General features: G+C 36.9%; 3 protein-coding genes across 4 annotated transcripts in view; 1 reads left to right on the top strand and 2 right to left on the bottom strand.

Moving 5' to 3' along the window:
* The window catches only part of ARSK (arylsulfatase family member K), a 45,135-nt gene extending 40,777 nt beyond the window's left edge, over nt 1-4,358 (bottom strand). Inside the window, exons 1-2 of one of the 2 annotated variants that reach the window (XM_026498595.4) lie at nt 4,092-4,358; nt 836-965 (exon numbers count right to left, since the gene is read on the bottom strand). In XM_026498595.4, the coding sequence (XP_026354380.2) occupies nt 836-965; nt 4,092-4,229 (268 nt within the window). In that variant the 5' untranslated portion in view covers nt 4,230-4,358. The remainder of the gene's footprint in view (nt 1-835; nt 966-4,091) is intronic. The other variant, XM_057307248.1, reaches the window with a different exon arrangement.
* Nucleotides 4,359-4,480: 122 nt separating this feature from the next.
* SKIC3 (SKI3 subunit of superkiller complex) overlaps nt 4,481-13,912 on the top strand; it is a 106,305-nt gene continuing 96,873 nt past the window's right edge. Inside the window, exons 1-2 of the mRNA XM_044383998.3 lie at nt 4,481-4,549; nt 13,807-13,897. Of these exons, the coding sequence (XP_044239933.2) occupies nt 4,494-4,549; nt 13,807-13,897 (147 nt within the window). The 5' untranslated portion in view covers nt 4,481-4,493. The remainder of the gene's footprint in view (nt 4,550-13,806; nt 13,898-13,912) is intronic.
* LOC123001055 (40S ribosomal protein S15a-like) lies at nt 8,594-9,061 on the bottom strand. The gene has a single exon (XM_044384203.1). The coding sequence runs from the start codon at nt 9,056-9,058 to the stop codon at nt 8,594-8,596; it is 465 nt and encodes a 154-aa protein (XP_044240138.1). The 5' UTR covers nt 9,059-9,061.

Below are 13,912 nucleotides of genomic sequence, written 5' to 3'. Positions count from 1 at the left end.
TAACAAAACTGTTTTAATATCCCTGGGCCTTCATCACTGAACTATCATTTAGTGCTGTGGGTTTCCTTTACTCACTGGTGGTTACATAGGTGATTGTCCTGGCGGTGAAGGGATATGGGACGCAAATCACACAGAAGATCATGTCATGTATGTCCTGACAGACGTGCTTTTTACGCATCCCAAAGCAAACAAACGTTAGAAAGGCAGGAAGGAAAACAACTCTGTCAGAGAACAGAGTTTATTTTAAAAATGGCTTTTCCCCTGCTTCTCAGTTATTCATGGATTAATACTGCTGATATTTTACCATTAAAACTATGCCTATTTGGTAATTACTCTAATAAAAGTGAACAAATAAATTTGGGATAGAAGTGAATTGAGACTGAAGAGAACAGATAAAGTCTGTAATTTGAAATAATATGGAAACATTCAGAGTAACCTGACGTATGAAAATTCTAACTACTCTGTGGTATGCTCCAAAGTCCCCTCCCAATCCCCTCTACTCTTCCTGAAAATTTTCTTGAAGATACAACTCTTCTAGGAAATATGAGTATTTCCTCATTTGCTTGGCAGAGGATTTTTAGTCACCAATCATAAGGAAATGAAACTAACACATGAATTAAACACCACTTTGGATGATATAAATTCCTACTCTTGAAAAATAAAGTAGAAATTCCAATAACCCCCAATACATAGCTTAAAATATGCATCACTTGTATTAAAATTTTTATTAGATGACAAATATAACTTACTATTATACTTTTGGTTATAATCTTTTAAATTGTGAGAACATTTTTATGTGTGTGGCCCCTCCCATTAATATTAAGCATGTTCTTACCTGCACGTGATGGGCAACAAATTGGAGAGTTTGTGTAGGCATTCAGAAAGGAAGTGCCACGTGCTTTCATAAAGTTAATAAAAGGAAGTTTCACTACCTGACTTCCTGGATAAAATGTTAGCCTTCCATCCTGGAATAAAGAAATTTAATTAATACAGATTGCATTAGGAAAGAAGAAAATTATTTCCTTTAATTTTAACCATAAAATTTACAAGTAGTAGACTTCAATATGATCCCAAGGATTCTCAAAAGAAAAAAAAGTATAGAGAGTGTTACCTCTATTTGCCTCATAATATTAAGAATTTAATGTTACACTTGGATTCATTTGAATATAGTAAATAAACTAAAGGACTTCCTGGAAAGTTCATTTGGGGCATGATGGACTGATGGAATAAATATTTATTAAGCATTCACCATGTTACAGGTACTGTGAAAGATCCGGAAATTCAGTGGTGAAAAAAATAGAGTCCCCGGCCCCTTGAAGCTTATAGTTTAGTGGGAGAGCCAAAAAGTATACTGGTAAATAAAGCATTAATAATTACAAATTGTGATATGTGCTTTGAAAAAAACCCTGAGATACAGAATAACAAGGGAGATGTACTTTACATAGAGTGAACAGGGAAAGCTTCTCTGGGAAGTATGAGACCTAAAGGGTAAGAAAGATCCAGCAGTTCTTTAGGCCGGACATAAGTGAAGATGTCAGTAGCTGCTAGATAAATGAGCCTGATGATTAGAAGAGATATTGGGGCTGGAGATGTACATTTTGGAACTGAAGAACTCTTCTTGGTAAAGAGTAAAGACAGAAAAAAAATATTTTAGGTCTGGAGTTATATCTATACTATATTTTCAATGTAATTATAAACAAAAATACGGTCTTAAAATGAGTTAATCCAAATGTGAGAAATACATAAACCCTTGATTTGTCTGAGATTTCCAAAAGGATATAAAGTAGGCTGTTGATTACAGACAGGAATCTGGAGCTCAGAAAATCTACTGTGGTGAAATAAACATGGGGGTCTTTAGCATATTCATGGTATTGAAAACTATGATATTGAAAGAAACCTTTCAGGCAGAGAGTGAAAAGGGAGGAAAGAAAGGAATTCGAGGAGTCCCAAATAAGAAGAGAAGGTGTCATGGGAAACAAAGAATGGCCACCAAGGGAGGAATATGATATGAGATCGAGCACCATGAGGCAGAGAGAAAATGGTGTGTCAAGAAAGATATAACATCAGCTGTGTTGAGAAGCTACCTAAAATAAGGCCAGAAAATGCGCGTCAGTATTGGTATTAGTTTCTGCTCTAACCCTTATTATTTCCTTCTTTCTGCTTGCTTTGCACAAGCTTGTCTGGTCTTTCGATTTGTCTCCCCTGGCATTGAACCTTTCCCCTAGTAGTGAGCTAGGGCAAGGGCGATTGGGGCACTAAATGTATTTATTTATTCATATATACATATATATATGTTTATATACTATATATATTTATCCAAATATTTATAAAATATAGTCTGTATAAATATATACATGTTACATATATTTGGATAAAGAAACCAAAAAATCATGTTAATGTAGTTAGGAACCAAAATACTTGGTATAAAAGAGATACAAGTGCAAAAATCAAAGAATTAATAACCCTGTAATCTTAAATTTGAGTTGAAACTATCAACATGCTCTCATGTTTTACTTTTTCTAATATATGTACTTTCTAGATCTGTCCATTGGAAAGGTCTAAAAGCAATGAAAAACCGGAACACCTGGATTATAGTCTAAACACAAGATAGGACAGGAAATACACAAGTTGGACATGGAAGTCTATCAAAGTAAACTGCTGAAGATTATTAGGCGTGGGTCAAAAGGACTCACGAACAACATGAAGGGTCTTTCACTAACCAAAGATGGGACATTTTGAACATCAGTAGGTATAATAAATGCAAAGGATTTAAACACAAATACATAAAAACCTATGTATTCATACTATACTGAAAAAAAAAAAACCCAAAATATTTCAGTCATCTTTGGAAGTTTCTAGGATGCTTTCATGCACCACCCAAATTCCCTTTAGGAATGAAAGAATGCCTCTGCTAATGAGAGTTGCCTTGCCCCAAATTATGCTCCTTTCTGGGAGCAGCGCACAACTAATGGCCATCCAACATGAGGGTATAAAGGCCTAGCCCCTTCACCCCAAATGGAAACAGTTCTGAAGCAACATACTAGTTCGAGAATTACCCATAAAGTCAGCTGAGGCTTCTCTTGAGATAGCAATACAACTTAACTTCTCTTTCTTTGCACAATCCTCCTTTCTTCCCTTCCCTTTGATCTCAGGAGCACTCCCTAAAAACCTCTTTCATGTTAATCTCCAATACTGCTTGTTCCCTAAGTTTAGATAATCATAAAGATTACTTTGAATAATTTTCTCAACAAGTCCTATGAGCATATCCAGATTATGAAATTTTAATCATCACAGGTTAATCAATGGGAAAGGCAATAGAATATAGTGATTAAAAGCACTCTTTTGATGCAGACAAGCTTAACACCAACAATCTGTGTGACCACAGTAACACCCAGTGATAAAGCTAGTATTGTAACTCATAATCAAACATTCGTCTAAGCGGTAGTTTTAAAATCACGGATAATACTAAAAGTTTCAGGTACTGTTGATACTAGTATTCTTTTGGGTGATGGCTTGGGGAAGTTCCAAAGACTGTTGAAGTTTGGGATTAAACAACAACACACCCACACAATTTCCATGGAACATGGGGGAGTGGATCAAATTAGATCAACTAACGCACTTAAATCAGCACTAACAGGATTATCAGATACCTGGGTAATAAAAATATTAACTTCATTCACTTCTCACCCAGCCATGAGTTCCTGTAAACTTGAAGTGGAAAATGACCACTGGGAAGCTAACACGCTCTTATGGAGATGCAGAATGTTATTTTTCCCCACAGTAGACGCAAACTGGCCTACGGACTTAAAGTGCATTAGTAGTGATAAAATTATTGGGTCGAGGGCAGCATTAAAAAAAATGCAAAGGTGTTATCAGATACATTTTACTTACTAGATTATTGTTTTATATGTGCATGGTGTACGGGTGTATACGGGGCCTCAAAATAAAATGCATTTTTTATTCTGCGTCGGGGTAGAATATGTTTGAAAGTCTCTCAGATTCTGCTCCCCAAAGCCTGCAGCACAGTAAAAACTGGGGGCCAGTCGCTAGTCTGGCGCGGGACGCCTACTCTCTTGCCCTTCGGTACTTACAAAGGAGTCGCTCACGACTAGCACCACGTTGGGTGCAACGGGCCAAACCCGAGCAGCTCCTTTTCTCTGCCCACCTGCCCCGGGATCTGGTGCTGCCAGAGCCGAGGCTGCGACCACCGACACCCACAACAGCAGCATTGCAGAGAGCCGTTCAGAAACGCTGGGAGCTCGGCCCGCCGCCGCCCTCTAGGAACGCCTCTGGAAAGAGGGCGGGGATCACAGAGCTCATAGTTCGGGTTTCTCCTAGCGCTTTACCCATGGAACTACAATTCCCAGCAGGCTGGGCGTAAGCACATGCGCAAAGGGGGGTTCCCGGCCTTAACTCACATTAAGACCTTTTAAGCAAATACCGAGCGAACTAAACGCTCAGTCACTTCCAGTCACGTGAACGATGCCTGGGGAATGCGCATGCGCTCAGATTCCAGCCTTGGCGTTTGGAGGAGAAGCATCTGTACCAGGTGGGTTAGGGTCGCTGTAGCTTTGGCAGAAGTTGGAAGTAATACGCGGTTGAAATGGTACCTACAGAGAGAACGGGTCAGAGGCCAGGACTGGTCATTTTGTGACGCGCAAGCATGGCCGAGTATTAGACAGGACCATGAACTGGTCAGTGATGAGGTGGCAGCGCGTCTGTCACTTAAGTTGGATGGGGCGGTTCTTTGTGGGGCCTCTTGCTGGGCCGTCTCAGGTGCGATGTGGATTCGTGGGACTCCTCGAATACATTCTCCCAAAGAAATTTCTAGCCTGCCTCATCTTAACTGCCAGTGCAGTAAGGATTTATGATGCTCCGGTGGAGTGAGGAACGGGGCCTAGTAAGTCAGTTTCATGTTCTAGATGGGGAAGAGCTTAGGTGCATCTTGCCTTCAGAGTGCAAAGGAGAGAAACCGAACAGGCTCTTAGGGGAAGAAATACTGAGCTGTGTGACGAGTTCGATTAATTGACAGGTTCAGAATAGCATTGTTTTGCTGCAGAAAAATCACTGGTCCCACTTGACTGTCGAAGTACTTTGGAGAATTCTGGAAGAAGCTGATTCCTGTCCCAGAGCCAAATTCTCATTTCATTATCATAGTTTCAGATATATAATTTCTTCATCATGTTAGTCGTATGAATATTTTGACAGGAAAAGGAGTTGCAGTACCTAACATAAAATCAACTCAATTTTATTATTTTCCGTAATCCTTACTTTGACCATTTTGCAGATAGGAAAACTGAGACTTGGACAGGTTAAGTGATTTACCCAAGATTACACAGGGGGCCAGTCTGAGCAGGACTTGAACTTTAGTAGTGGCCCTAACTCACTACAGTTCTCTGTCCCTAGTTAATTATAACATTTCATGACATTCTGATGAGTTTAACTCTATTAGTGTAGACAAATTCTTAATCAAGAAGCATGCTGAAGCTCTTTGTGAGGATTCAAATATATGAGCAATAGTTCCTGTCCGCAGGGAACTTAAACTCTAGGGAAATAAAGCTAACATACATGGCATTGCAACCTTATAGCATGGGAGATAACATAGGTAAGCTATGTCATGATCAGGTTATGTTTCAAAAATTTGTTTTGAGTTAATTTGGAGTGTGGAAAGCATTTCACCATAGAAACATTGTTAACTGACTTTTAGTTTTGTAAAAAATATATCCAACTTTATCTGTGGGGTGATACCATTTCTGTGAACTGTGTTTACTCTCTCTGGCTTTGTTTTCACAGGGCATGTATTCTGAGTTCCCCGTCAGAATGACAGGAGCACATCTTTTTTTCCCCTCTCTTTCCCCTTGTCATGTCAGTGGGAGCAGGTGCTGCAGTGAGTTGGAACAAGATGGATATTTTAGGGCCCCAGAGACATAACACTGGAAGAATCTAAGGGACTTCTATTCCCACTACCCATCTGACATTCAGTTTGTCCTACAACATTCCTGCCAAGTGAATTGTCCAGTCTGTGCTTTTTTTTTTTTTTTAGCCCATTCCACATTTGCCATGTCTGATTATTAAAAGTTCTTATTTTGAGCTGAAGTCAGTCTCCCTCTACATTTAATCGTTCATTGGTCCATTTCTCTTTATTCTTATGTGAGTAATCTCTCCTTTTCAACAACCCTTTTCACCTCTTTCTCCACCAATTTTTTTTTTTTTTTTTTGCCAAGGCCTTCCCAATTTCCTTCAGCTAATTATGTAATTGCAGGTTTCTTCATCATTTTGGTCACTCTTTTCTGGACTTAAAGCATTTTTGCTAATCAGTAACTATCTGAAAAGGTACTTTTGAGGTGTGTTTGTGTGTATCGCTCTGTTTGCTCATGCTGACGTATGTGTTGCATTGAGGGTAGGTGCTTTATTACACGTACGTTTAAATCATCAGTTAAAGATTTGTATGTTAGAGATTGCTTGCTTTTGTGAGATACTCAACTGCAGTTTAGAAAGATCTTCCATTAAAAGGTCTTGGTATAGATTTTGATTCTTTATAGTTCTTTTAACGTCCAGTATACCCCCAGCATTATATTCTGCCTTAGGAAAAGGAGGCAAAATGTGAAGTTAGTGACTATGTGGAATAAATTCAGTGTTGTCTTTACCAGCTGTGATTTTGTGAATATTTGTTGACTATCTACAATGTACTGGATACTGTAGGAAATAGAATAATAGAAGTAGTCTTTGCTCCTAAGGAACTTCCAGTTTAGTTGTGGGAAATAAACACACACACCTATAAATTTAACAATATAAAATACATAAAATAACAATATAAAAGACATAAAAAGTATAGTTAGTTGCCAAACATACAAAAACAAAACCCAGAATATCTCAAAGTGTACTTTGGAGAATGCTGATGTGCTTCAAAATGTTAATTGCTGTTCATTAAAATAAATGTTCCATAGTAACATAAGTTTTAGAAATGCTAGGTTAAACTGTCTTTGGATAGTTTATCTTCAAGACTTTTTAGAGCTTTTAAAGTGCTAATATATATTTAGGATGACTTTAAAAGAGAGTGAGATATATAATTGGTAGCATTCACAAAGTTACTAGATGGTGTGTTAATACCTTTAAGCATGTTTTATTCCTTGGAATGCTTTTTGGAAATGTTGGTTTAAATTAAAAGTGTTAGATTAGTGAGATTCATCTGAGTAGGCTTTATGCTTGACGCTTGAATTTGGCTTTCAGTTACATGTACCATTTGACTAGATAGAAGCAGTGTGAACAGGCTGAATGAGAGGAGCAAAGATGTGAAGTGGAAAGTATTGGGGGACAGTGAAAAAAAGTTATGTGAGCTAATACTCAAAAAGAGATTCTTCCTTTCCCATTTTAGCAAATTGAGAACTGCCGTTTGGCAGTGGGATAGCTGAATGTTTAGAGCAGGCTTTGGGAGCTGGACAATCAGCCATTTATTGAGTACATATTACTCATTAGGTGTTGAATATGTAAGGAACCCCAACAATCTAATACTTTTGTGTAGGGTTTTATTGACCTGGGAGACAGGGCATATCAATATAGCATGGCAAAAAATATCGATTAAGTTTAAATTGAATAGCTCAACTAATGTTTCATTGATTTAGAGTATAGGGTGGTCTCTTTTGCAGGATTTACTCTGGACTAGTATTCACGTAATTCAAGAGGGTACTTGTGTTTGATGATAGCCATCTTTTGAAGAACACTGGCAAGAAGGTTACTACTTGAGAGATCAAGGAAGGAGGGAGTGGGGTTTTAAATGTGTAGAGAAAGTTTGTAGTAACCATGTGGATTAGGAATAGAAAAAAAAGTAGTGAAGTTGATTGAGAGGGTGGCAGTAGATAAAGAGAATAGAACTAATATACGGTTGACCCTTGAACAATGTTGGAGTTAGGGGTGCTGACCCGCCATGCAGTCAAAAATCCACATGTAACTTATTCCTCAAAATGTTAACTACTAATAACCCGCTGTTGACCAGAAGCCTTATAGATAATATAAGGTTAACACATTATTTTCTATGTTATATGTATTATATACTATATTCTTACAATAGAGTAAGGTAGAGAAAAGAAAAGGTTATTAAGAAAATCCTAAGGAAGAGAAAATATATTTACGGTACATTTATAGTACAGAAAATACATTTATTGGAAAAAAATCCATGTATAAGTGGACCTCAAGCCCATGTTGTTTGAGGGTCAACTGTGTCTTATGTTCAGGCACTCCATTTACATAGATATCAAATAAGTGATGTATGTAATCCCCACGTTACCAATGAGGAAGTAGGCTTGGAGTAATGAAGTAAGGTGTCCAAGTTCAGATTGTACTAACCCAGATATATCTGATTCCTAAGCACATTCTGAACAAGGTTAAGTTTTGGCTTGGTGGGTGGGTATGCAACGAAGGGGCTGACAAAACCTGGGGTGTTTTGTAAGAACAGAGTTGAAGTGACTAAGTAATTATAATCAGGTTGGTTTGGGGCTTTAAAAAGTTAGTGTAATGGATAGAGTCAGGTTTTTACTTTTATTTTACCTTTCCCTCCAAATAAGGGTAACCTTGTTTTAACTTTTATTTTACTTTCTTAAACATTGTTTGCATCACAGTACTGTTTTTTCCGTTGAGGCATTTTATTTGCACGTATGTATTGCATCCATAGAAAAAAAAATCCCAGGATTTTCCCTCCTGTGTATTTTCGTCTTATTTCTTCATGGACCATGATGCCAACTGAGGTTATCAGCACAGTGAAACAAATCTGGCAGGATGGGAGCAGATTATTCTGCCATTTTTCTAGATCTTTGAGTTGTACATCAAATCTGGGGCTGATCACTCCACACTTGTTCAACCTGCCCATGGGGTTCACAGCAATTTTTCCAGCTCTGTGACCATCAGTGATTTCAGATTTGCCAATGTAACCATGCTTCATCATTTCAGTTAGAAACTGGCTGATGACTTTAGAGCATGGCCTAGTAAGAACCTGGTGTTTGCCTCTCTTTTTGGCATTGCTAATGCTCTTGAGAACACCTGCCAGGACATTCATGTGCACCATTATGGCAGCATGGAAAGATGGTAGAAAGAGGACAGGAGGCCACAGTGCTTTTTTTCTTAACGGTTAGACCCTTTTCTATCAACTAACCATTCTATTTAAGTATACTCCCAATACATGTTTCAGTCTAGTAAGTTTACTTCCTCTTTTTGGTCCAGACCCCACCTGCTTCACCTAAATTTTTTTTCATTTCCTGGTTTAAATAACATTGCTATTTTTTTTATTCAGTTTTTTGAAACCACTTCCGTTCTGTTTATGAAGCATTCTAGATTAATTTTGTTTGATGAAATTTATTCCAGAGATCTCATCAAAAGATACTTAGGATTATATCATGTAGAATTTGTGTTAATATTCCAGATGGTTGTTTAGCTGGGTTTTGACATTTAAAGAAAGTTTTCTCTATTTTCATTAGATTATAAATTAATCTAGTTACATGATGTGAGCAACATTTTACATATTTATAATTCTTTTTATGACTTAAAACAGGTTCACTTTAGTGTAGTTAGGCAGCAAATAGGGAGTAAATAAGTACTGTTGATTGTCCTTGATTCAAAACAAAGTAGCATAAAAATAGTTGATACCCTTTTTTGGCTTATTTTATATTGAAGTTCATGTATTTTTGAGTTTCTGGAATGTTTTTTGGGAATTTTTCTGATTGCTTATGGAAGTTCCTTTATAACCTGAGGCTACGGGAATACAGACCAATTTGGAAATTTTGGGAATGAAAAAAAGATTGAAAAATTGTACCTAATTATTTCTTGTGTTTTTAATTATGAATTGTGAAAATTAAACCTGAATCTGATGTGTTAAAAAATTCACAGTTTTCACTGTTTTTCATTCTTTGTATGTGCCCTCTCATATTTTACTTAATTTAGATGGATAATGGTTAAGGAACAACCTGAAATTCAATTAAAAGGAAGATAGAAGATAATAGGTAAAGGGTAAGTGTCTAGAATGCTAAATAATAGGTAATTGGAGTCTCTTTTTACTTAGTAATTGTTTTTTACCAATTCATTTCTGAAGAAGGGTGTGATGGTGTATAGGTTGTTATTGCCAGACTACAGGTCATCCAAAAACACCTTTAGACTTTTGTTATTAGATTTAAAAGTACTATATTTTGCTTTTCCGTGATTAGCCTCCATTGTCATTATTGTTATTATTTATTGTTGTTGTTTTTGCTTTGTGGAGTCATTGTATCTACACAATGGAATGTAGCTTTAGGTTGCATAGCTTTAGCTGGGGTGTGTAGGACATAGTAATTCGTTCACCTACATTTGTTATTTTTGAGATTTATCATTTTGGCCTGTGTATCACTTTCTATCTTTTTTTAAGTGCAGTTATTGCTACTTTTTATGCTTGATATGTTGAATAAAAACCTTTTTTAGTTTGGTAGTAGGAACCCTTTCATTGAGTTGAAAGTGTGCAAAATGGCTCACCTGGGTGGCTCAGTCAGTTAAGCGTCTGCCTTCTGCTCAGGTCATGATCCTGGGGTCCTGGAATCTGACTCCGCACTCAGCAGGGAGTCTGCTTCTTCCTCTGCCCCTCCCCTTGCTCATGCTCTCTCTCTCTCACTCTCTCTGTTTCTCAAATAAAAAATAAAATCTTTAAAAAAAAAAAGGTGTGCAAAATGAATACTGTTATTGAAAAAAAATGACAAGATTGAGAGGGAAAAAAATAGGAGAGATTATCCGGGGCTGTGGAAGAATTTTAAGGACACTTATAAAAGAGCTAGATTTTTCTTTAAAATGTTGGAAATGATTGCAATAGAGGGAAATGTCCCAAATAGAGGTGTATCATTTTTGTTTATAGGTTTTTGCTCTATGAAAGGAAGTGAGTTTGATGATACCTAGTAGGTTAGTACTTAGGAAAGTTTTTTGTTTAGAAAATGAATGAATGAGTCTCTTTTTTCTCCACTCCATCTTCCAAAATAGGAAGTTTTTAGGGCTAGAAAGGGGCAGATTATTTTGTCTTTTCAAAAATTAGTTAATCCCATAAAACTGTATCTATGTATCAATATTGTCTATATCTGTGTCTGTATATTTCTTGCTGTATAAATGTTAGGTGAAGAGAGAGGGCCTCAGTGCTAGTGTATTATGCTAAATGCCAAGTCAAATGAAGAAGGAAAAGAAAGAGAAGAATAGAAGATCCCACTGCAGCAAGGGTAATTGTCATTACATATGGAGACATACAGGGATATGGAAGGATGTTGAACATTAGTTGGTTACCAAGAGAAGAATGGGGTTTGTCTGTTGTGGTCTTTAAAAATACCTTATGTAGAGGCATTTAGCAGCTCTGTTTTTGCTGCTGTATTTAAGTGACACTTGTCTGTGTCTGACTTTTAAGGTCTTCTGTAGTCTAGTGTTTTACTTTATCCAGTAAACCTCATTTTCTTCTGTTCTTTAGCAAGTCCCTTCTGCTCCACTGAGCCCATTTTTCTCATTGTGTCCTACACATGCCACATTCATTCCTATTTCTCTGACTTAGCCAATGCAAATGCTTCTGACTGGAGCAGTTTTCCTTCCTCCCTCCATTCTTAAATCCTGTCTTCTTGTATCCCTTCATTACTTCACACCACACTTCTTTCCTTCTTTAAACTCCTCTTGCAGTTGTACTCATTATCCGTAGTTCAGCATTTGATTCTCTAATGACTCAGATGTCTTAGGTTTGGTTTAGATTATATTCTTTAGAGCAGGAGCCTTCTTTTCTATTTCTTTTATGGCATATGCAGTGCATGGTTTGGGGGTCGCATGTTGGATTGGTGGTGGCTGGTTCTGCCTTGTGTGATTGTGCTCCCCCTCAAATCCTGGGTGGTAGAGATGGTGATCTTTCCTTCACAAAGTTGAATTCTTCTGTTTGTTTTTGCTTGGTCTTATTTTGAAACTGTTTTTGTTCTTTTTTAACTTTTTTCCACTTGGGTGTCTTTGTTTTTATCCCTTTCTTTTGGTCCAGATTAGTTGTTACATCATTGATTTCTCTTCTTTTTAGTCTGCAGATTTATCTACCCAAGGTAACTTTGGTGCAAGAAAAAAAAAATTTTTTTTAAGATTTTATTTATTTATTTGACAGAGATAGAGACAGCCAGAGAGAGAGGGAACACAAGCAGGGGGAGTGGGAGAGGAAGAAGCAGGCTCATAGTGGAGGAGCCTGATGTGGGGCTCGATCCCGTAACGCCGGGATCACACCCTGAGCCGAAGGCAGACGCTTAACCGCTGTGCCACCCAGGCGCCCCTGGTGCGAGAAAATTTAATGTGAAACCAGCATTGAAATTTGTTGCCTGTTCCAGTCAAAGTTTGTAGGCTAAAAAAAAAAAAAATCCTGAAGTTTGCACCTATAAATTTATACCAAGATAATTTCAGGTAAGAGAACAATTTCTAAAATAGGAGCATATGAACTATGCAGCTTTAATTGTGTAATTAATGTAGGTAGGCAAAAAGTTACTTTTTGCTTATTTAAGGAATCTCATTGTAGCTACAAATAAATTGATTTTATATATTAATTTTTATATTATTTTGATCTAACATTCTTTAAGTCAAAAGCCTTGGTTTTTAATTTTTTTTTTAATTATTTTTTTTATTTCCCTACTTTCTTAAACTTCTTTGACCTGCACTTGTACGTCAGCTTCTTTGGGTATAAAGGGTGTCAGTACACCGTGTCAGCAAGCCTTCTTCTTGGTTCATTTTGCTGCCATGAACATCTGCAGTCTATAGTGGATTAATATTTACCCAGTTTTGTTTCCTGAAGAGATTAGAGTTCAATGGAGTTGTCAAAAAATACAAGTGTGTCTTTTCTTCAACATGGAGTTGTGATTGGATCTGAATTGTTTACTGGTAAATCTGAATAAGTTGTAAAATCTTAAAATATATTAGGTTATTTAAAATTAAATTAACATAGCTTAAATTAAATGAAGAAATACTTTGTCTACCAATTGAAATATCTTTTTATGGTTGAAATTAGTGCATAATCCCCTAGCATATTCATCACCTTCATTTAAGCGTAAACATTGCATTTATTCCTCTTCAAAGAATATTATATTGCTACAACTCGACAGTGACTCTTACTGTGAAAAAAGTTAATATCCTGATTTATATTTTACAGAAACCAGCATTAAAACAGAATGCTTTCTTATGCTCTTACATCATCAAAGTTACTGAAATTAATTTGTATTCGTTTTTTACTTTGCGATTTGGACTTATTCTATTAAATCTTCCTTGGTGTAGAATTGGATTGAGATTCACACCCGTGTTTTGGGTCCTAGTCCATTAGATCATCTGTGTTTTAGCTACTATATGAAGAATGAGTATAACTCAAATACAACGGACTTTCAACAAGTATTTATTAATGTATACAATTTGTCAGATACTAGGTGCTGGCAATGCAGCAGTTCGCAACAACAACCACAGACAAAAGTCCCTGCCTACATGGCATTTACATGCTGGTGGGTTTGGGGAAAAGATAATAAATAAAATAAGTAAGATATATAGTGTATAAGATGCTAATGTTAGGGAGGGGGTCAAGGGAATTTTGTGTGCTTGGGTGTGGGGGGAGGAAGGGTTGAAATTTTAAGTAGTGTGGCCAGCCAAGGTTTCACTGAGCAAGTGACATTTGAGGAAAAATCTGAAGAGGAGAGAGAATACGCTAGGGACCTTAGAGTGGAAAGAGCGTTCCAGATAGAAGGAACTACATGTGCGTTTTTCAGATAGTTAAGTTTATTGGTATTATTGTAGGTTCACTCGGTCTTTTTATTTCCACAGGATGTCCAGCAAGGAAGTAAAGACTGCTCTAAAAAGTGCCAGAGATGCAATCAGAAACAAAGAATACAAAGAAGCTTTGAAACATTGTAAGGTAACTGATATATTT

The sequence above is a fragment of the Ursus arctos genome, unplaced genomic scaffold (genome assembly GCF_023065955.2).
Source record: "Ursus arctos isolate Adak ecotype North America unplaced genomic scaffold, UrsArc2.0 scaffold_5, whole genome shotgun sequence".
Taxonomy (NCBI): domain Eukaryota; kingdom Metazoa; phylum Chordata; class Mammalia; order Carnivora; family Ursidae; genus Ursus; species Ursus arctos.
Note: the sequence above shows the minus strand (reverse complement) of the source record. Positions and strands in the feature narration are given on the sequence as shown.

Bases quoted from the DNA above. Each gene is read 5' to 3' on its own strand.
- LOC123001055 (XM_044384203.1), bottom strand. From the start codon at position 9,058: ATGGTGCACATGAATGTCCTGGCAGGTGTTCTCAAGAGCATTAGCAAT.